Consider the following 22,901-nt stretch of genomic DNA (forward strand, 5'->3'; position numbering starts at 1 on the left):
GTGTATGATAATGAAACAGCTAGACAAGCCATTTACACATAAATAACCAATAGAGAGAGGGGGAGGGAGGGAGAGAAAGAGAGAGAGACAAGCCATTTAACACATAAATAACCTATGGAGAGAGAGAGAGAGGGGTGGAATATGTATTTTGCATTATCATACCTTTTTCTTCTTCAAACACTATATCTCTGAATTTCCCTGGTGGTTTTCCCCCCTAGAATAAACGGTGGTATTACATCCCTATGTACACCTTAAATCAAGTCAAACCAGTGTTATCATAAAATACTACTGTACACAGATTGTATTCAAATTTTAAACACAATTTATCTGTTAGCGTACAGATTATACAAATGTTTTCTTTGATGCCCGAATTAAGGACCCTGATTTGGAATAAAGAATGCGTCTATTCCGTTTGTATGTGCATGTCGGTCTGCGACCGATCCTGAAAGTAATGCGAGAGGGAAAGGTCCCAATTTTCCCAACCTAATCTCGACAGAGATTCGACTCGGCTGAATATCTCGACTGACGCCTTCACCGTACATCATTGGGTCAAATGCTGTCTGACTTGTTTCATATAGATTGTTGGGCCGTTCTTGGCACACTAATTTTGATTACGGATAACTCCGTTTATCTGATTAAGATATAGGGCTCAAGGCGGGTGTGACCGGTCGACAGGGGATGCTTACTCCTCCTAGGCACCGTGTTTGCCCAAGTCTCTATTTTGTATTGCTTATAGAAGTTATGAGACTGATCTTCACTTTTCATTAATTGCCAGAACCGACCGAAGCTGAAAGTGAATTCATTCCAGACATGAATTATGAAGGACTGCTCCGAGATTCGGTGAAGGCGTCAGTCCAAATATTCAGCCAAGACGATTCTCAACCGAGATTATTCCTAACCCAGAATTACGATTACAGATTTTTTTCCTTATATGGTATATCTATGATATTTAAACATTCTCATGCATAATCTATTGAGATAATGAATCATAATTAACTGTTATGTAAACGTCACTAAGACTTCCCCTATCTGTTTCTATGTTTATGATTACAACGTGATCTCAGGACAGTTAACCATAAATTCAGGGTCCATCCGTCATTATATAGTAGTTTACTCAGGAAATGTCGCGGCTACCGATCCATTGATGTCACGCTTTGTTCCAAATGATGCCGACCACGTGACGTGTTCACTAGTTACAATAAATGTATGCATCATTATATAAAAATTTCCCACTGTGGAGTTTCAAGCCATCATCTGGGGCACCTTAAATGTAGGTATGATTACTAATGATATTTAGAGATATACTGCAAAATATGTTTATTTGTATCATCTCGGCTACATTAATGTAGGTATGATTACTTATCGTATTTAAAAATATACACCTCAAAAGGTCATTTGTATCATCTCGGCTACATTAAATGTAGGTATGATTACTTATCGTATTTAAAAATATACACCTCAAAAGGTCATTTGTATCATCTCGGCTAGATTAAAGTTAAGCCTATAGATTGGTTTTGGTTTTTTAAAATTTATTTATTATTAAATTGCTATTCGAGATATCAGTACATTGAAAAAGGGTCCCCCAAATTTAATATGACAAAGAGTTAGAGGAAAATATCCATTAAGTGGTGTTTAGATTTAAAAATTTTGAACTATAATGATGATAATGTCTCTAAATTATACAGTTTATACGCCTGAAACCAAGTCTACACAACCAGCTATGCCTGATTAACAGTGAAAACAAATGCATGCCATAGTCATAATAACGCGGGTATTTCCATTAGTTAACAAAGCAACATGTGTTTCCTTCGCGTATGCGGTTGATTGAAACCCGGGAATGTCTGACTTATAATTTACTGATTTCTTTAATAAGGATTTATGCCTAAAATCTGCATTTATGGGGAAGCACGTAACTAATAATATGCGGCGTTGCCCGTACGGCCGAAACCTTTGTCTATTAATTGCAAAATATGCGGTGGGAATTTTAAGCCACTAGTCAAACTGGTCATCATTACTCGGACACTGTCGTCCTTGTATGTGGCTATTGATATAGATTTATTAAATGACCAGTCGTCATTTTTCAGGATACACATGCATACCTAAAGGTCAGCATGTTTAGTGTCTAAATACCTCTCTATTGTTTGAAATATCAGAGACGTACTGTTGCGATAGTTTACTGTCTGCATGTCTCCCAACTCCTTATGTCATTCATAAACTTCTTATACAATGAAGTAACTACGAAGAGGAATCTCCCTAATTTTTGCTAATGGGACAGCAATATGGTACCATTGTATGGGTACGATGTATCCAAGATGTTCTTTAAAGAACTTTAATGCCCTTAATCTCGGCTACCCACTAACTCCACCATTCAAATGTTTTAAGTCTTCTTAAGTGTTACGCTTCATGGTCGATACATAAAACTGGCATTGAAACACTTATATTACAAACAAACCGTGCTACTAAAAGATAACACATCTCGTTCAAATTGCAGTTTGTAGGAACAGAAGAGGCTTAAGGACGTTGATGGTGGGTTTTATTAGTGATATACCAAGTGTAGATATTTGCGACCGTGAACCACAATTTGAAATGGATATTTCATAGATATGGTGTTTCTTGCGGGGGCATGTAGTGCGAATGTTATTCAATAGATGGAGTAAAACAGTTCTACGTTTAACACTATGGAGGGGGAGGCGGCGTATAATCTGACGCTGGAATGGAACCAGGACTACTCCAACAAGCTCCTGCCCACGGTCGTTTTCCAATGTGTGGTCTGTTTTATTGGTCTAGTGGGGAACATATTGGTGCTGCTCGTGTATACCTTCCGAATGAAAGGAAGCCGGGATGACCGCTATTTCATACCCATCCTGGCTGTTTTTGATCTCGTCGCAAGCACCATGGCGTCTGTGTTTTACGTTTTTGAGTCCATATACTTCGTGGACTTTCCGTCGTCCGAACTTTGCAAGGGGATGCTGTACACCATGACGGCAACATCCGGTCTGTCGGCTTTGTTGCTTATTGCGATAGCCGTGCAACGGTATCTGAAGATCTGCAAACCTCACGGCAAACAGATGGACGAGAAGAGGAGGAAAGTGTGTCTGGCGTCCGTCGTCATATTCTCCATCCTATACTCCGCCCCAGTTTTGTTATTTTCCGGAAATAAGGAAGTGGAGGGAACTTTCAACGGACAGAACGTCACGGGATTGACCTGTTTCACGGGGGCTGGGAACTATTCTACCTATGAAGCCGTTTATTATTACATTATATTCCTTCTTATGGTGACCAACATACTAACCGTGGGATTCCTCTACATCCCCATCGGAGTTGTCATCTATCGTCATAACCAGCTCAGAGAGACCCGGCGGAAGAGGAGTATGGACATCACTTCTACAGCTCAGTTTGACTCCATCTCTGACAACCAAATCAGCCAGTCAAGCACCAAAGAAATGGCACGACCACGGACATTCAAACAGAGCAAGATCAATTTCAACATGATGTTCTTTGCCATCGTTGTGTTTTACCTGATTTCTTACACGCCAACATGTATATTTCTGATTATCAGTAAACTTTCCCCGGAACTATGGTATAACATTTCGGCCACAGAAATGATTGTCTACTTTATCTTGCAGAGATTTTACGTCATCAACCACGTGGTAAACCCCATCATTTATGGGTACTTCGATATGAAATTCCGCGCTGACATCGTCAGCTTATGTAAATGTTCATATAATTAACCCCTGCCGTCAATATCATAATTAATAACGTAACGCTATCTTAAGTTATAATCATATGTATATATATCAATGGTTGACCGATTCTTAATTCAAACATTTCTGTTTCGCTTAAATAATTATCATTACATTACTTGCGCAACATGTTATAAAATAAGTTTTAGGCTCCGAAGGGCTCCCTTTGCATCATGTCATTGCTATTTGATGAACTTGTCCATCAAAATCCAAACCAGCAATAAACTAGTATACATTTACAATTTCAATTATCAATGTTAATTATTAATAAACATATATGATATATCAATGCATTTGATTTATGGATAAAAGCACTAATCTTTCAACCGTTCATAAATATCTACATGTATAAATATAAAACATATATATAAACACCTGTGAGATCGTTTGCACTATATATATATATATATATATATATATATATATATATATATATATATATATATATATATATAATAAGGTCAAATACGTCAAAAAATGTGGTGACCCACGCTGCGGGACGTATGAATACATAGAAGAGGGTGATTCCATTACTTTTAAATCCGGGAAAATATTGAAAGTCAATGCCAACATGAACTGTAAATCCGAGAACCTTATTTACTGTGCCACTTGCCCAACTTGTGGAGAAAACTACATAGGACAAACGAACAAACTTAATGCGCGAGTAAGGGTGCACAAACAACAAGTAAAAGATCCTAGTGTGCGGAACACCCCATGTAGTGAACATTTTGCGGAATGCGGGGGTGGTAAATTTAAAGTGTTCCCGTTCTTTAAAATGTGGACTGAAAATGAAATAACTCGCAAAGCCAAAGAGGACTGTTTTATTAAACTTTTCAATCCAAGTCTTAATAGAAAATAATTATTTGAATAATTGAACTACAATTTAGCTTAATATTTTTACAAAATAGACAATTACCAAACGCTACCGGTTAACGTTATTATGACGTCATAAAGGACTCGTTTAATTGACATCATAACAAAGACGTTACTAAACAATTTTTGTATACATATTTGAACTGCCTGATGAACCATGCAGACATGGAGAAAGCGCTAGCAGTAAATGATTGTTTTTTATGGAATGTGTCATTCTGATTTTCAATATTTATTTACAACTGTGCCGAATCAACTTCTAATATATATATATATATATATATATATATATATATATATATATATATATATATATATATACATTACAGGGGCGGATCCAGGAATTTAAAAACTGATCATACGCAGATCAAGCTCTTGCGTATCGAATTAGTTGAGAGATATAAACACCATATGCAGGTGATGATGGAATATTGGTACATGAATATGGCCAGTAATAATACAAACATCCAAGACGCCCATTCTGTAAAGTATCCTGAGCTCCGTGTAAGGCCATGGGACGAGTTGTCATATGACCTCTGATGGAGTGAAGATGCATTTATATACAAGTGCATTTCAAATTGGTTACCATATACACTAGTTTCGAGCTCGTTCAAGCAAACGCTCGGCTGTCTCTGCTAATATCTGATGAGCAGAGAATTACGGAGGCTGCCGAGCGTCTGGTTGAATAAGACCACATATATACACCAAAAGGAAATTATGAATTTTCATTTCAGTGACCTTGACCTTTTACATTTTTCAATGAAAACCAATATAAACCTCCTTTAAGAGGAATAGAACATCGTCATATTGGCCGACTTCCTTTTGAAACATGAATGAAAATGTAAATATCAGAAATATACTTGCATATCTATTTCTTTTAAATTTAACAGCCAACTGTAGTAGTCGGAAAGTTCAATAGGTTAACGTGTCGACTGCTGGTCTGTAGATCGCAAGTTCGAGCATAGAAGGGGTTTTATTTTTATATTGTAATATTTTCAAAATATTGACCCAGTGCATTTCATACATCAACGATCGATTTGCATTATTGTTTATTATTTGACCAAACAACAATGTACATTATATCTGAAATGTACCAATAAAAAGGGACTTTTTTTTTTAAAGTATTTTAATTTTTGAGCAATGTTTTTCCATTGAATTTTCAAGTAAAGGTTTGTGATGCAAACAAACCAGTGGTTTCATAAATCTGAATTTTGATATGGGTTTTTAGCAATATCAAAATATTTACAAAGAGTCTTACAAAATTATTGACTTTGGTGTGTGTGTGTAATCTTATGTTCCTAAGGAAGCATTGTGTCAAATTAGGAAATACCTTCAATCGTGGAAACGATATTGGGTCAATCATGCGTAAAAAAAAAAATCGTAAATCGTAGAAACAATCTATTTTTATTATTTTTTTTTTTTTTGCTAGGTTGAAATGGCACGGATACTCCGTCGTGCCACACAGAAACTTTTTCAATTTACACGTTAATGGAAATTCTACACTTTAAAATGTAAATTTTACACATCAATCTGTAAAATTTAATATATCTAATGCTATAAATCTGTCAATTTTATACGTTAATCATAAGTATGAGTTATTGCCCTTTGCAGTTTTTTAAGAGAAGAAATATTCTGTTAACGCTTACTAAACCAAGTAATTTTGTTTTACATCGAGGTTTGCAAACATTTATAACATCACACGAGGGTAGAAAACTGGAAGAAAAATATTTCTTAGAATTCTGATACCATGTGGTGAAATATAAGGAGCGTCAAATAAACAATAACCTTAATAATTGAAGATTTAATTATTTGAAGACATATTCAGTTAACGTATGCAACAAATCAATTACATAGGCGTTACAACAACAAAATAAATGTCAACACGTTTTGTCACAGACGTAACAAGAGACCTATAGGCCACATCGCTCACCTAAGTCACCGTGGCCCAAATTTAAAGATTTCTCTTTATATTCGCATATAAAACTTTGATCCCTATTGTGGCCCCAACCTACTCTCCGGGCCATGATTTTTACAAACGTGAATCCGCACTATGTCAGGAAGCTTTCATGTAAATGTAAACTTTTTAGGCCCAGTGGTTCTTTAGAAGAAGATTTTCTCTATATCATTGTATGTAAAACTTTGATCCTCTATTGTGGCCCCATCGTACCCCCGAGGTCATGAATTTAACCCACTTGAATCTGCACTATGTCAGGAAGCTTTTATGTAAATTTGTACTTTCGAGGCCCATGCAGTGGTTCTTGAGAAAACGTTTTTAAAGATTTTCCCTATATATTTGTATGTAAAACTTTGATCCCCTATTATGGCTCCGTCCTACCCCCAGGTGGCATGATTTTTAGCAAACTTGAATCTGCGTTATGTCAGGAAGCTTTCAGGTAAATGTCAGCTCTTCTGGCCCGGTGGTTCTTAACAAGATTTTTAAATTAACCCACCCTATTTTTGCATTTTTGTGATTATCTCCCCTGTGAAGGGGACATGGTCCTTCTATTGAAAAAATTGAAAGTCCTTCACTTAAGGATGCTTTGTGCCAAGTTTGGTTGATATTGGCCCAGTGGTTCTTGAGAACATGAAAATGGGAAAAGTTTACAGACAGACGGACGGATAATAGGTGATCAGAAAAGCTAACTTGAGCTTTCAGCTCAGGTAAGCTAAAAATTGATCAATATCTTTAATTTATTGCACACAAAAATTTAATGAAAGAAAGCAAAAGTGAGCAAACTCACAAACCCCACGCTTCAACATTGATTGACAATGCCTCATATAATGAACAGTAATGCTATGCATTACTGAAAGAACAGGATAGATGGGCTCGAAATTCTAAGTTCAAAAGGGGCATAACTCCCAGAAAAATGATTGAATCAGAATTTCCTGGGAATATACATGTTCCCAGGAAATTCTATACGCAGCATGTCCTTATTAACTACGAAGTTTCATGAAATTTTGTACAGTGTTCTCAGAGGAGTTGCGCTGACAAGAACAGGACAGATGGGCTCGAAATTCTAAGTTCACAAGATTACTACGCGTAGCCATGTCCCCCCAATCGGAACTCCTCGAATGTCTCGCGCACTCGACATAGATCTCGGATGTAATACGATGGCATTTTTGATGCATTGCTGTGACGTCACAATTGACAATGCATCAAATTCGCTCATGGATGCCATCGTATTACATCCGAGATCTATGTCGAGTGCGCGAGACATTCGAGGAGTTCCGATTGCATGTCCCCCACCGCCACATAAAAAGGTTGAAGCACAAAAGTCCCATAACTCTTGTAAACTTTGTCGAATCAAAATGATGGCGCATTATGATCAACTACATATATGGTGACTAAGAATCCTACAAATTTTGAACAAAATCCATTGAGCGGTTTCGGAGGAGTTGCGTCCACTAAGTCAAGTGGAATGGACACCGGTAATTCTGTCTCCTTCCAAGTTGTAGTGGGTGACAATGAGGGTCATAACTCCCAGAAAAATTATTGAATCAGTATTTCCTGGGAATATGCTCATCTACAGTGTGTCCTTATTAACTACAAAGTTTCACGAAATTCTGATGAGCGGTCTCGGAGGAGTTGCGCCGACAAGAAAGGGATTGACGGGTCAAAAACATTATACCCTCCGCAACTTCATTGCGTGGGGTATATAATTAATGCCGAGAATACAGTTAATGTGAGCAATATGAATCATTGCTCTTATTAATTGAACCAATTATGTGCACATGGATGCAAATTAAGCTCTCCAACCTATTAGCCAGGCATTCCCCCTGTGTGAAGAGTTCCACTCAAGTTTTTGACATCTTGCATCAAAAATGAATAGGTACTGTAGTCTAACATTCCTATCAGACATCATTAACATTAACATTGGGTAAGAAATGCAGCATGAATTGCTCCTCTTTTTCTTCTCAATTACTTTAAACCCAAAACTTCAAATAGAAATTGATTACATTTGTAAGATAACTTCCTGCAAGTGTCATTGAAACAAATCAAACTCAAGGATCCCCTTACAATGACCTTGACCTCAATATATAGATCCTACAAGTTTGATCGAAATTGGAAACAAAATGCTTCCAATAGGTTCATGAAAGAAATACATCTCGACACACAATAGATTATTTATAAATTTATTTTTGGCATCTCCTGTATGTAAGTGTATAACAAGAAGTGTCTTTTACCCCCATCAAATGGAGTAACAATATATCTCATATCTCCCTCGTACAAACTTCCCCATAAGTTTATCACACACAACCACTCATCCTTACACACACACACTCATAAGAAACATGCCACAGTTCCTCATATAACAGCCACCTCCTGGAACACACATTCTAATTGCAAACAATTCCACGCTTACTGTAGGTTTTTCACAACAATCAATATCCCAATACATGTCGGTCTAATGTAACAGCAAATCTCCTTGCATCAACTACTCTTTGGCCACATCAACATGCATGCCTTCCCTTCAAATGCACACTGTGCCATCACTTCCAATATATGAAGCACTTATATATCTAAATAATCTCATCAGAATCATGATTTCTCCTCAATCACATAACAATTTTTTTTTTAACAAATTACATTTACAAATAATGCCTCATCTTTGCAAAATCCCCATTATTCATTGACCAGGACAGGAAGCCATTAGTGACTAGTGTAATCATTGAACACTTTGAAGATCAACACAATGTTAGCCATTCCATTATAGTATATGTTCCAGCACTAGATGTTCCACAACTTGCAGAAATTTTTTTTATATAGTAAAATTAGACAATTCAACATCACCTCAGCTTCTGTTCTGTTACAAAATTTTGTACTATCAAATGACCACTTGCTCTGCAATGATGTTCACAAAACATTGAAGATATTCCCTTCCTAGGAATATTCTTTGATAAAATCGGTCTTGCAACAACCATACTTTTGTTAATGTACAGATACATTTTGCAGAGCAATGTACACAACCTTTGATTTTCAGAAGTATCCACTTTGGATGTGCAGGCTAATTCATATTCTGTCAGTCTTTTACTATTCACAACTGTAAGCTGTCTGCCTGTAAGTTTTATGGTTTCCAACTTATCATTCTTTGTAGCACTTCCAGTGTCTCTTTATGTCCATTTTATGAACTTTTCAATTCAATAAAGTCACAGATGGTATACATTTGCTATACAGGTGGTCCATTGACACCCGGGTGAAGGAATGAACACGTGTTTCCTCTCCGACATCCACCAGCAGCAAAATGACGACACACAGCACGATCACCAGTCACTGAAATCAGAGGGATGACATGATCAGAGTTTTAGATGTAATAAGAGGGGTGACATGATCAGAGTTTTAGATGTAATAAATCTACATACAACCTATATACAGATGAAACTGAACAGTCCTTGATATACCAACACATGTACACCTACTGCTTGGCAGGAATTAAACATATTTGATTGTTGAAGAACAATATACTGTTTATTACAATACCACATGTAAATGATATTAACCTGGTCTGCCTCTGCCTCCTCTTCCTCCCCGCATAGGGGGCCCCATTGGAGGGCCACCAGGTGCTCCAGGAGGAGGACCACGTGGTCCCCCACCCCTCATAGGTATACCAGCCCGACCTCGGCCCCTCATTGGGGGTCCCCCAATCATGTTCTCTCCCCATTCATCGCTGCCTGGGCCACCTATCCAACAAAACAAAAACATCAAGCTTGACACATAAACTGCCTTTAATAAGATGTGCTACAAGATTAATCTAAAATGTTTGTTCTCAAATTTACATACCTGGGAATCTAGGCGGTCCTCCGGGACCCGGTCCCATCATAGGGTTAAATCCTGGTGGGGCAGCTCCCAGAATTCCACCAGGAGGTGGCCCCATCATTCCCTGTCCTGGAGGGGGCATTCTCATCCCTGGACCAGGTGGAGGCATAGGTCCCATAACTACAAGACACAGAAACTCTCAGGAATATGTCACAGATTTACAATAATAATCCAAATACTTCAACAGATAATTACACATATTTTCTGGACACAAAATTTAATCATCTGCATCTAAATGACTGTTACCTCCAGAATTTTGTATTGACTGGAATGGTTCAAGAATTTGTTTCAGCTTGTCAAAGGCATCCCCAGTTTTATTTGGGTCTCCCATAGTTCCCTATAAGTTAAGAAAATAGCCATATATTGTGTTTAATGTTAGAAGATAAAACCTAAATCTCATACAAAATTTGAAAAACATGTTAAAGTGTTCGACCCATAATGCACATACCATCAATGTTTATCATAGGTTGAGCCTGTTTTGAAATTTTTTTTTCTATCATAAAGTCCTTAAAAATGGCACCAAAATTTACAGGATGTAACACTCCTACCATTTCACTGATGATTTGGTTCTAATATGGGTCAAATACCTTATCTGCACACTGCACTTACTCTTACCATCATAGAAGCCAGGATGTTCTGAGCACTGACAGGGTCTAGGTTCTGAGGGAGGTTGCCTCCCTGCTGGAATGACTGAAGTACATTGGCAACATCTGAAGGTAGATTAAGCTGACCAAACATAGTGCTGGAATCAGGAGGTGCACTAGCAGCAGACGCGGCTGGCTTGTCGTGTGTAAAAACATCCTCTCCAGTGGAATTCTCCTGCAAAGGCCAGTACACGTTGAGAAATATCATAATGTACAAAAAGAATGCTGTATTCAATTTTACATTATTGAAGGCGATGCTCTAGTTACATATTATAAATGGAATTACATAAGAATTTTCTATCAGGACATTAAACAAAATACATGCCATGTACTTATACTTACATCTTCTAGTGGAATGAATTTAGGATTAGCAGGTTCTACAGATTCCATGTCTGGTTCACTTGGGGTGTCAGGAAGCCTGTAATGAATGATAAAATTTACATTAGATGTTCAAAAAGGCAAATACCAACCCATCCCTCAATATAGTAATCATAAAAATGAAAATATATAAATTAATACAAGGCTGGAGCTGATCAAACTTAACAATAATGTGCATTTGTATATAATTCCATAGATTAGCATTTAATGCTGTAAGTCCTGCAGTAAGTTACCAGTCACAATAACTTTATTACAATAAACCAGCACTATAAACTCACATTTCTTTCGTGAAGAAGATGGCCTGCAACACCCCCTTTTCTCTTTCCTTCTGGATCTGTTTCTCCTTGCTCTGAGAGCCCGGTTCAAAGGTCACCACTAGACCAGTGATCAATGGAGGCCTTCTCCACTGCGAAAACAATGCATCATTTAATTTGTAATACAAGACACATTTATAATGCAATATCACTCTTAACCTTAAGACAGCTTAGTAAGTAGTCCAAACAGTCTTAAAAAAAATGCCAGTGTTGCCTAACTTGAATCATTCCATGCATACTTACAGGGATTGCTTCAGTCATATTGTCTTTGGTCTGTCTTCTTGCTGATTCCATCACCTGTCAAATATTATGTCATGTGTTATAAAAAGACAGTTAACTTAATCAGAAACTATTTTTCTGTATTTCTGTTACCAAACCAATGTTAAAAGCACTAAAACACTCCTACCTTTCTATCCATATGTGCTTCCTGTTTCTTTAACTGGTTAAAGTCTTTTGGCCTATTCACATTTTCTGTAAATTTATGAATTTCAAAGTTGAGTATGGAAAAAAGATTTTCTTGAACATCTTCACACACAAAAATCAGATTTCTGATCTCACCTCTCTCTGTTTCGTCTAGATCGAAAAAGTGGAACACTCGTAAATTGGATTCCTCAGCCCAGGACACTTTCTTATTCTTCTTCTTTTTCCCTGTGGCACCTGTCGTCAGCAGACCTTTACCTTCTCCCGCCTTATCACTGGTGTCCATTGCTTCTCCGTTTGCTTCTCCACCTGTAGCACATTGTGACAGGTACAGAATGATGAAGATAAAGTGTTTCCACTAGGTCTAATATTTAATTTTTCCCCCACAGTGCACAATGAATTTTAGTACTTTAAATAATTCAACTAAGTTGACAAACTCTCGAGATGAAATCATCAATAGACACATGAAGAAAATCAGTCAGAACCTACCTTCTTTGGAAACATCAGTCATTTCTACATCTTCTGAAGCTTTGTTTTCCTCCAGAGTGGGCGGGGCCATTTCCTTGTCCTCTTTTTCTGTGGGGGAGGGGCTTCTCTTGTCCAGAACAGGAGGACTGGGGCTCCTCTTTTCCTCAGTTGGCGTTTCCAAGGTATCTTTGTAAAACTATCAAAATAACATCAGGTTTATTTTCTTAGCATTGCTTTTGATGAAATCTCTCCATGTTTGGCTATTCTTTAAATATGGGCACAACTTCAGTCTTTCTATGATAATGATTGGTCTATGAAGAGTTTCTCAAGATTTTTTTCTACCTTTGGATGGTGCCTCTATTTAAGCAAGCAAGATTACAACATAATCATTTATATCTTGGTATTTGTACATGTACTAATCTTATATTTGGGGAATTTCTCAGTTGGATCCATATACTTTGAAACTTGAAATAATTTGTATCATGTTATACAATTAGATCAGAGTCACCAACAAAAACAAAAATTCTCTAACATTAATTGTTTGCAAAGCAAAAAATAAATAAAATCAATATATGCACCCGGGGGTGCATGAGCCGAGTTGCATGGGATACATTGTAAAGTCAGAAATGATGTGGTATATTTATAATTGTGAAGAACTAATTGTTAGATATAATGTAATAAATTTTTGTGAATACATTTTTAAAAGGAGTTTGAAGTTAAACTTTTCGAGTTACTGTCCAGAAACCATATTTGTCTGAAGTTTTCAATCTATTTTTGGTCACTGTGACCCTGACCTTTGACCTTTTCTCTCCAAAAATCAATAGGGGCCTTGCTTTGCTGGTATCCAACAATATATCCAAGTTTCATTTGATTCAAATTAAATTTTTTCGAGTTATCCTCCTAAAACCAATTTTTTGTTGTTGAAATTTTAAATCTATTTTCGGTCACTGTGACCTTGACCTTTGACGTATTTTCTCCAAAATCAATAGGGGTCTTCCTTACCTGGTACATAACAATATCTTTAAGTATCATTTGATTCGGATTTAAACTTTCTGAGTTATCATCCAGAAACCAAATTTTTCTGAAATTTTCATTCTATTTTCGGTCACTGTGACCTTGAACTTTGACCATTTTTCTCCAAAATTAATAGGGATCTTCCTTACCTGGTACCCAACAATTTATCAAAGTTTCATTTGATTAGATTGTAAACTTTTAGAGTTATCATCCGGAAACCAATTGTTGACGCCCACATCACCAAACCAATAGCCGAGTTCAACTTCGTTGCAACTCGGCTAATAAATCCCATTTTCTTTAAATTCTCAATAGGCAATCTCATGTGCATAATATTACCAATAAAACTCCAGTGACTTAAATTAACAAATTCTGTTAGAAAAGAACTGCAAAACCCCCCCAAAACAAACCCCAATTTTATACTAAATTTCTGTACTTACTGATGGAACGACTGGAAGAGAGTTTTTGATGGCAGTAATTGGGGAGATTGGTGTATGGGGAGATGTCGGTGTTGGAGGTTTGGCATTGGTGGGTGTAGGGGGGCCATTTTTATGTGAAGCGCCAGGTACTGATGTAATGGCTACTGTGGCGCCCGTCTTCTTTTTCCTACGTATCACTCCTGTGGGGGGACGGCTGGGTAGCAACGAGTCAATGAAATTCGTACTCTCATGTATCACAGCTGAAAAAATCCCAAGTAAATTCAAATCTGCATATAGATATTAGACATAATGTGAGACTAGCAAGATATTATTCATTTTCATTTAAACATCAAATTCAGAGCAAGAATTTATTATAGGATTAAACATTCTTTTTGAAGAATTTATCGATGTGTAAACTCTGGAATTTTACTCGCAATCTGAATAAAAGTGTGAAGTCTGAATAGTTTCCCCGCACTATATTATTTGTTTTCAGGCGCGTATGAACACATCACCTTTTCAGATTTATTGATGTGTAAACTCTCATTCAGCATTATGTTTGTCCAATCAAAACATTTGTGATAAATAACATTGGAATTATAGAAATACTATGTGGACAGAATAACTTCCTTTGGAACAGTCCACTTACTTTTAGGTTTGGGGGGTGTTATTTTGATTTGCTTGTGTAAATCAGCAGGAGAGGCTGAAGTGGGAGACTGAGGAGGTGGCTGCTCTGAAACTGCATCCTCTGTAGACCCACCCTCTGTACGTGACCGCTTCCCCGGGGGTTGGTCCTCTTTCGGTTTTAACTCTGACCTATAATATACATAAATTCACCAATTCTATTAGCAATACAAGTTCTGAAATTGAACTATCATCTTTTCTATTCTAGATGCATAGAGTCCCTTACCCCTGCCTCTTTGATAGTGTCTTGCTTTGGTCATTTGATGTCTTCTTTGTCTGTTTTGTTACTATGTCCTCCTCCAAACCTGTTTTTATTTGAATCAAGAATTTTTAACTCAGTCTGGTTAAAATGAATGAAAGTGAAAGTGAAAGAACAAGTGTCAATAAACCCTACCTGTGGATCGGAACTTGGTGTTAGGTCTCTTGACTGTGGACGCTCGTTTCTTGTCTGGCTTGGAATCCTTCTGAACATTGTCCGACTTTGATTTATCACTGTCCGATACCGGTGGCCTTTCTATCTTAATATGAAGCTTAAGTCCATTAGTCTGAGTCACAACACCGGACACTTTACTAATCACATTATCACTCTTCTCCTCCTTGCTTTTATGCTTGGAATGTTTCTCGTCTTTTGATTTTTCACTATTTTTCCTGCTTTCCTCAGATTCTTTTTCTTTATCACTCCGTTTACTTTTTTCTTTGTCCGACTTTTTCTTTTTGGAATCATCTAAACGTGAGGGACAAAATACAAATTTTAAACATACTCATAAACTGAAATGGCTACAAGAATCCTCATATATCAGCAAACATGCTTTATCATTAGATATAATAACAAATATCATTAGATATAATAACAAATGAATAACATTGTGTTCATAAAAATAATAACAATAGATGTATATCTATGAATTATATTTTTAAGCAGGGTAAAACTGTACACACTTGAATTTTCGTTGTTCCTGCCTCGGACTTTTTCCATCCACTTGTCAACAATATCTGACGACATCGTCTTCACAGCTGTAAGGTATAAACAACAATAGTCAAATCTTTTCCATACTGCTATAGTTGCCAAACATGCAAGAAATTCTCTGTACAAGTTATTGCAATTTCCTTTTCATTTCGAATAGCCTCATTTGTATAGGAAAGCATAAAATAATCAAATGCCATATTAGGTAATTAATATTGATCCATATGATGAGTAGGTCTCCATTTCATAAAAAAAAATCCCTGGTGTATCATTTAATAAAATTGCTTTATTAATGGGGTTTATAACATGCTGCAACATATGGAAGACAATGATTGTGCCTTTTAGCATACAATAGAAAACTCACTTTCATTTTCACATTTAGAGAAGGCCTTGATGGTTTTCGCCGAGTTATTTTTCTTGAGCTGTTCTACAGTAACAGGAAGCTGTTGGAAGACTTTCAGCATTTCTATCAGGACAGGATAATTTTCTGTGTCTTTACAGTCCTGTAGCCAGGTATTGAGGACATCCCAGCCTCCAACCTCTATAAATCTACGCAAATAACAAACTTTATAAACCGCATCATAATATGTCCAAAGATATCGAGCCAAAATATCAAAATCCATTTGCCAAAACATAGGCAGTATTGGTATTGTGAACACCAACTGAACAACCTATCAGTTTTAGCGTTCTTGAATAGTATGCTTGTCCTTACTTTTCCAGAGTTTTTTCAGACCCTGTGGCTCGCAGGATGTTGATGTAAACACATCTGCTTACAAGCTTGTTTGCTTCTTTCATCAAACTAACTATTCTGGATGTTTCTGTTGGGCTTTTGATGGCACCATTGGGTGTTAACAAGGGAGCCAGTCCCTTCAACAACTGATGGGGGTCTATTGGGGCCTGTAAAGAATTCGTCATCTGTTAAATCAAGTTCTTGAATCCGTTTTTAATTAATTTTATACATAAACAATCTGTAAATGTACCCCCCCAAATATCCAGCCACCGAGTCATTGAGATAAATGATTAGAACCAAGATCTTCATATGTGTGTATAATGTATTGAATTTATATATAGAGCATTGTGTAATCTTTCGACAAGTTAAATGCCACAAATATCATATATACATTTACAAATGTGAAGAAAATCCCAAAATGATCAATGCATGTTCATAAATATTGTTGACATCACTTCCTCTGGATGATTGTTTCTCGTGTTGTCTGAATTTTTATGTGGCATAGTAGTTTTCTAATCCTAAACTTGTTATCTTCCCGTGACCTTGTCTGATACTTTTTATCTGTGTTTCTGTATCTATTTTGGCCTTATGTAGAGTCAAACTTTCAATTTCATTTGAAATTAAACTTTTGCTCTTGGCCTTATTGGTGGTGTTATGCATAGATGTTATATATCAAGCACCTGTAAAACTTTCTTTCTTCTACTTTCATGCAGCCTTGTATACAGCATTCATTTGGAACACTAGAGGATAAATTTCAATGTCCCTTTTCATTCCATTATCTACATGTATATTCCCATGGAAACACTATGCCCGAGGGCAACTAAATTTCGCCCCGAACCTTTATTTATTGGTCACCATTAACCTTTCTAATCATCCATCTTCTTTAATTAAAACTTTATGACAAAAGGTTCAAATAAGTTGCAGACAAATAGGGCCAAATCAATATCCCCCTCCCCAGGCCATAAAATTGTAGCACCCATTCCTATGGATAGTTACTAACCATAGTGTATGCTTGTAGTAATTGGGGCTATATAGTCTGTGAATATCGAAATGGATGGCTCAGTAGTACGAACACCTGAGTAATGCAGGGTCCCAGTCTCGATACCAGTCATAGATTTTCTCCTCTCCTATACTACATGTTGACCAACTTTTTGATTATCCGATTTTATCAAATTCTGTGTATTTTGAAAATAATAGGAATCAATTAACACATGTATTTTCCAATCACCACCCTCACTCCTCCCCCAAAATAAGAGATGGTCAGAGTAGACATAGCATAATGAGTTCCTCAAATCACAAGTGTAAATCTCACCGAGGGTCAAGAGGAATAATGGTCTAATGTATGCTATACTAAGGGGCCTTCCCTCTTCTGAGCAGGTCAATTGCACAATTTTTAATCTATAGAACTTCACCCATGGTATGTCCCATTAAATGAGTACAAGAATCTTTCAAATAGAATACAGCAAACACAATTATTTGCATGATCTGATTGAGGTTTTGCATTTTAAAAACATCTGGACCCTCTTTGCTGCTTATATAACTGTATACTAAACCCAAATGCAGGTTTACCTCTACCATTCAAGGAACCATGATGCAACAGTTTGACCTTGAACCCACTTTTCAAACCAGGTGCATACTTGCAATGGATCTTACCACTTAGGACCAGTAGTACCGTTTCGCAATTTAATGATTGCTGCACTTTCATGAATTGCAAATTCATTGAAATGGAGATAGCATACATCCATATTTGAATACAAAATATTTAGCACCAATAAAAAGAACTGGTCATAGTTGTAAAACCTTTCATAAATATTGAGTATGTATGCCATATTTGAAGTCCCTTATGCCTTTGCAATTATTGTCAAAGATTTAAAGTTCAAGAAAGACAAACAGACCAAATCCTCAAGGCATGGATGCATTTGATACACTACTCTTTATTTGACGCTTCATGAAAAATTCCTTCCAAGGTATTTTTCAAATAAAATCTTACGTTTCCACAAGGTATTGGAGATGTTTACTTCTACTTAACATCATACAAGTTTGAAGTAAAGAGAGTACAAAAAAAAATAGGAATATTTCGCAACATGTAATCTGACCTTGGCTTAATGGAATTTGTTTTCCAAAGAGTAATTTTGTAGATGTATACACATTCATTGCAAGTTCGTGTATGAATAACAGGGCTGAAGACAACTTTTTATGTCACCAGCCCAGCCGGACTGATGGGGTATAATTTCAACCAGTCCGCAGAAAAATTAACCAGGGTTTTCCAGAAATCATTAACCATATTTCGTTAATGTTATTAAAATGAAAGTTAACTTAATATGCCTCAGACAATATTGTAACATTAAAATAAGGGATTTATATTTATGAATCAGATTTGTCTGATATCTACAGATCGAAGCATGCCAAATTTGTGTATAAAATTTCATAAGTATATTTTCCAAAATGATGCTTTAGAAAATTAACCAGTCCCATCAGACTGACTAAAACAAATGTCAGTCAGTCCGCCAGACTTTTAACCAGTCACAGACTGACGGGCATATGTAAATTTCGAGCCCTGAATAAACGAGACTGCATATGAAACTGATGGCGGGACCGGGAATCAAATCCTGCACTTCAGCACCTACTGTTTTCACCACCGAGTTACCCATATCTATAGTCCATGTGCCAATCAATTCTCACATATTGTGAACTATGATATTCATTTATCACCAATATCTATCTATGACAGATACCCCTTTCAGTAGTCTACAACTGCATAACCTGTATGAAATGTCTCTTAAAGAACATCAAATTTGCTGGTTCAGAAGTGTGCATTTCTGTGCAAATTGTTTTGATTGGCCAATTCCAAACACATTCCTGTCCTCATTGGATTTAAACCTGCAAGTATCTTTGTTAAAAACATGTATCTGAATATATTGCATAACGTATTCATTCAAATAAAAAATTTTGGGTTTTGAAATTCTTAATTTTGTGACAATTTTCTCTCAAGTGATATAGAAATGAGAAATTCAGATTTCGTACACTGGTTTTCATGTTTGTTGATAATTCTATCTCCCCTCCTAACCACACCATCAGGGAACATACATGTACCATGGTGGATTTCACGTCAATTCAACTGACCATTCCTCAATTCTATCATACTGAGTTACTCTATATAATAATTAACAATTTCAATAGTTTCCAACTATCATAAAATGATTTTCACACCAGAGCAAAACTTAAAAAGAAAAAAAAAGAATGCTGTTTTCAAGGCCTATTTCATCACTTTTACCCCACTCTCACACACATTTCCACACATTTTTGTTTGGTAGCATTGCATCTTTTTCTTTTATTCTGTTTTTCCCCCCACGAGATTGTTCTGATGATAGAAATTTACCATTTTATTTTAATATTTTTCATCTGGGCTGATTATATTTATCAGAATGCATGGAAAAATATATTCTTTGGTGAGCTTTAATCGACCATTGTTGACTTCCGTCGAGGATGTTACAGCAATCTGAAAAGAGAAAAGGACTTAGTAAGTTTTCAATTGATAACTTATACATGTTCTACATAAGTAAAACTGAATGATAATACCATAAATAGACAATCTGGATATCATGTGACAATGAGTCATTAACATAATCAGGAAAATCCTTTTATAAGATTAAACAGTAGCTGATGGGCCAATCTACTTTGGGGAAAAAAAACCCACCCAATTTTAAACAAAATTTAATTTTGTGCTTATTTTAGCTCAATACGGTCATATTCACAACATATTTCTGAAAAGAGAAGTATGTTGTCTACTTTTGCCTTCCTTTGGGGTGGCCCGCTTACCACAGTGAGAAGATGCAGTGTATTACAATAAGCACTATAGTACTCATATGAAAGTGTTAAGCATAGGCAACAGGTACATCATGAATACTTGCACCCTGCGGACATGTACATACGTATTTTTTTTTATGATTTCACCTGCATTCTATATATAACTATTAACACAGATCAATGAATATTGAACAGTAACACTTTACCCCCAAGTCAATCACAGATGATTTAATAAGAAGGGACATAATTAAACACAGATACGAAATGTTTAGCTCGTTGCTTCTCTCAGTAGACCAACCATGGTCTGCGTAAAGTAAAAGTCAACCTTTACCGTATAAAATGTTTTGTTTATTGATGGACAAATAAAAAATTTTTCCTTGAAAGAATTTTTTTACTAAGGAACAACACAGTCAAACTTTTTAAAACAGAAGTGCACTATTGGTGCATAATACATTTTTCGGTCCTTTCAAACTTCAGTGGATTATGTGTTCAAGTCCCAAAGGAATTCTAATTTAAAAAAAAAAATATTTCAAACTAAAGCTGACAGTTTGCTAATTTTAGTTACAACTTTAAATTTCCTACATAACTTTATTACACACATCCATACTCCTGTATATTTTATTAATGACTACTTTGAATGGTGAGCAACACGTAAATCTCCCCAAGGGTTTTAAACTGTTCCAAATCTCAAACTCTAATTAACCAAAAAAAAATTGTGAGAAAAGTAAGATAACATCTAAAGGGGGAATCTCAGTTAATCTTATCTGTGTATCTATTTATAGGGTTTCTCACATTGGTAAGGCAGTAAAATTGACCTCAGTGGTTTTTCACCTGATTGTCAATGCCTCATAATCAATTAATTACATTATAAATGAGCTCCTGAAATTGAATGCTTCCTTGCTAAGCTGATTAATGCATTTTAATTAATTTCAATATTGAAGTCATAATTATAACAATATTTATTTAACATTAAAGTGTTTGTCAAGGCAACTGAACAAAAATTCTGGTGTGGATGATTTTGTATTCTAATGACATGGATGAATTCATTAGGAAAATATAGCATATAATCATGTGGTGTACAGTTAATGATGTCTGTGTATTGTATACAACCTTTTATGTGACTTTCTATCTCAAATCAAGTATTAACTTGCCAAGTGTGCTTAATTAAATAGGTCATAACTTTAAGCTGAAATTCTTAACAATGTTTACATAAAATAAAGAAAATCTTATTGCCACCAAAGTCCTTAAAATTTGTAAAATAATAAATAAAAATTTATCCTGCAATTAATCAATTATTTCCATACCATGTTTTGGCCATTCTTTCAAAAGATTACAGGTTGCAGAATGCATGGATCTTGATAATTTAATGTAAAGCTGTTTTTGTTAATTACATTGTATCAACAACCATGACTGGAACAGCTGTTAATTTAATAAGCACTTGCTTTTTTAAGTTCTATAAATAATTCCTTGTTATCCCCTTAGAGGACAGTCTCTCCCCACTAGAAATCTATGAGCAATTGATTTTTCAAATATTCCAAATAAACATGTTAGAATAATATGACGTGTACAATGCAATATAACATACTTATATCTTACAGTTATTTAGTAAAATCTCGTATTAATAATAAAATAATTTTTGGAAGACCCGCATCTTTTAACCAAGCACTTGATCCACTCATGAAATATGACGTAACAAGAAGTGCAACACACAACGGTGGGGGTAACGTTACCCCGCAGTTGTCATGGTTACGCGTTTTCCTGTCGTCATATCGCCTTGTCCTTGATATTACCCGCTGCCGAAAACGGCGGCCATATTTAATTTTTTTTCACACATTTTCTTAGTATAAATATTGAAAAAGAGAGATTCAAAATATAATCAATTAAAAATATATTATCGATATTGACCTTACCAAAAGCACAGAAAACGTGATAGATCTAGTTCAAGTTATTATTTGAAGACAAGGCCCGCCCCTACACACGACAGGCCAAATCTTTACATTCATGAACATAGTCGCTGTGCAATACCTTAGCCCCGTTTTTACAGTTTATCATTTACACAGCCTTTAAATAAGATATCTATAATATATATATACTTTTACATATCAAACAAGAAAAAAAGTTAAGTTGAATGTGTTACAAATAAACAATATGGTAGCCAACCAACAACTTACGATCGAATTTGTGAATCCTTGTCCTGTCTAGGCTTTATGTTCAGCCTTTATACGGTTACTAATGCTCAAAGAAAGATTGTGGAATTATCACGTTCCACAATTTATACATAAGAAAATATATCAAAACAGCAGTTTTCAAGCAAAATGGAGTCTTCTTAACGCTAAATCCAACGGTCGTTGTCACATGTGGAGAGTGTAGCGAAGAAAATTGATGATTTGCTTATTATTATGAAGAAAAAATACAAAATTAATAAAGGAAAAAATACAAAATTCGGGATGCAATTTACACAATCATCTCGAAAACTACAACCTATCCCTAGCCTTTACAATGAGCAAATGCATGAACGGTGTCGGCAGTTTCATGACGTCACTGGCGGAGCTCCTTGAAAGGTGACAAAGGGGATAATTATTTCCGAAACCAAAAACTTACTATCAATTATATTAAGGTATTTTTATTTTACATGCC

At 35.9% G+C, this 22,901-nt stretch overlaps 2 protein-coding genes across 4 annotated transcripts; one reads left to right on the forward strand and one right to left on the reverse strand.

Annotated features, from left to right (window-relative positions):
* Positions 1–1,210: 1,210 nt before the first annotated feature.
* On the forward strand, positions 1,211–4,025 carry LOC125680768 (neurotensin receptor type 1-like). The gene is made up of 2 exons (XM_048920533.2): positions 1,211–1,270; positions 2,492–4,025. The coding sequence occupies exon 2, from the start codon at positions 2,679–2,681 to the stop codon at positions 3,729–3,731; it is 1,053 nt and encodes a 350-aa protein (XP_048776490.1). The 5' UTR covers positions 1,211–1,270; positions 2,492–2,678; the 3' UTR covers positions 3,732–4,025.
* A 4,708-nt stretch (positions 4,026–8,733) lies between these two features.
* Positions 8,734–22,827, reverse strand: LOC125680755 (serine/threonine-protein phosphatase 1 regulatory subunit 10-like). Of its 3 annotated transcripts, none has more exons than XM_048920515.2 (20): positions 22,436–22,827; positions 19,837–19,956; positions 16,440–16,624; positions 16,092–16,276; positions 15,703–15,777; positions 15,158–15,487; positions 14,990–15,068; positions 14,729–14,895; positions 14,104–14,342; positions 12,674–12,848; positions 12,323–12,493; positions 12,171–12,235; positions 12,008–12,061; positions 11,729–11,856; positions 11,415–11,490; positions 11,038–11,247; positions 10,675–10,765; positions 10,393–10,548; positions 10,113–10,292; positions 8,734–9,885 (listed from the first exon to the last, which is right to left on the reverse strand). In XM_048920515.2, exons 2-20 carry the CDS (start codon positions 19,837–19,839, stop codon positions 9,782–9,784), a joined length of 2,673 nt encoding a protein of 890 aa, XP_048776472.2. In that variant the 5' UTR covers positions 19,840–19,956; positions 22,436–22,827; the 3' UTR covers positions 8,734–9,781. The 3 variants fall into 3 exon arrangements, with proteins under 3 accessions (XP_048776472.2, XP_048776473.2, XP_048776474.2); XM_048920516.2 differs by having other exon boundaries at positions 11,044–11,247; positions 22,436–22,783; XM_048920517.2 differs by lacking the exons at positions 19,837–19,956; positions 22,436–22,827 and having other exon boundaries at positions 16,092–16,292; positions 16,440–16,577.
* Positions 22,828–22,901: the final 74 nt, after the last annotated feature.

Source organism: Ostrea edulis, chromosome 2, assembly GCF_947568905.1.
Source record: "Ostrea edulis chromosome 2, xbOstEdul1.1, whole genome shotgun sequence".
NCBI classification, from domain to species: domain Eukaryota; kingdom Metazoa; phylum Mollusca; class Bivalvia; order Ostreida; family Ostreidae; genus Ostrea; species Ostrea edulis.

What these genes read in the sequence shown, in the direction of transcription:
- LOC125680768 (XM_048920533.2), top strand. Translation starts at nt 2,679, where the DNA reads ATGGAGGGGGAGGCGGCGTATAATCTGACGCTGGAATGGAACCAGGAC.
- LOC125680755 (XM_048920515.2), bottom strand. An exon ending in CTCTAAATGTGAAAATGAAA is followed by an intron (nt 15,778 to 16,091) that starts GTGAGTTTTCTA and finishes TATACCTTACAG; the next exon opens with CTGTGAAGACGATGTCGTCA. An exon ending in AGGAGGCAGAGGCAGACCAG is followed by an intron (nt 9,886 to 10,112) that starts GTTAATATCATT and finishes CTCTGATTTCAG; the next exon opens with TGACTGGTGATCGTGCTGTG.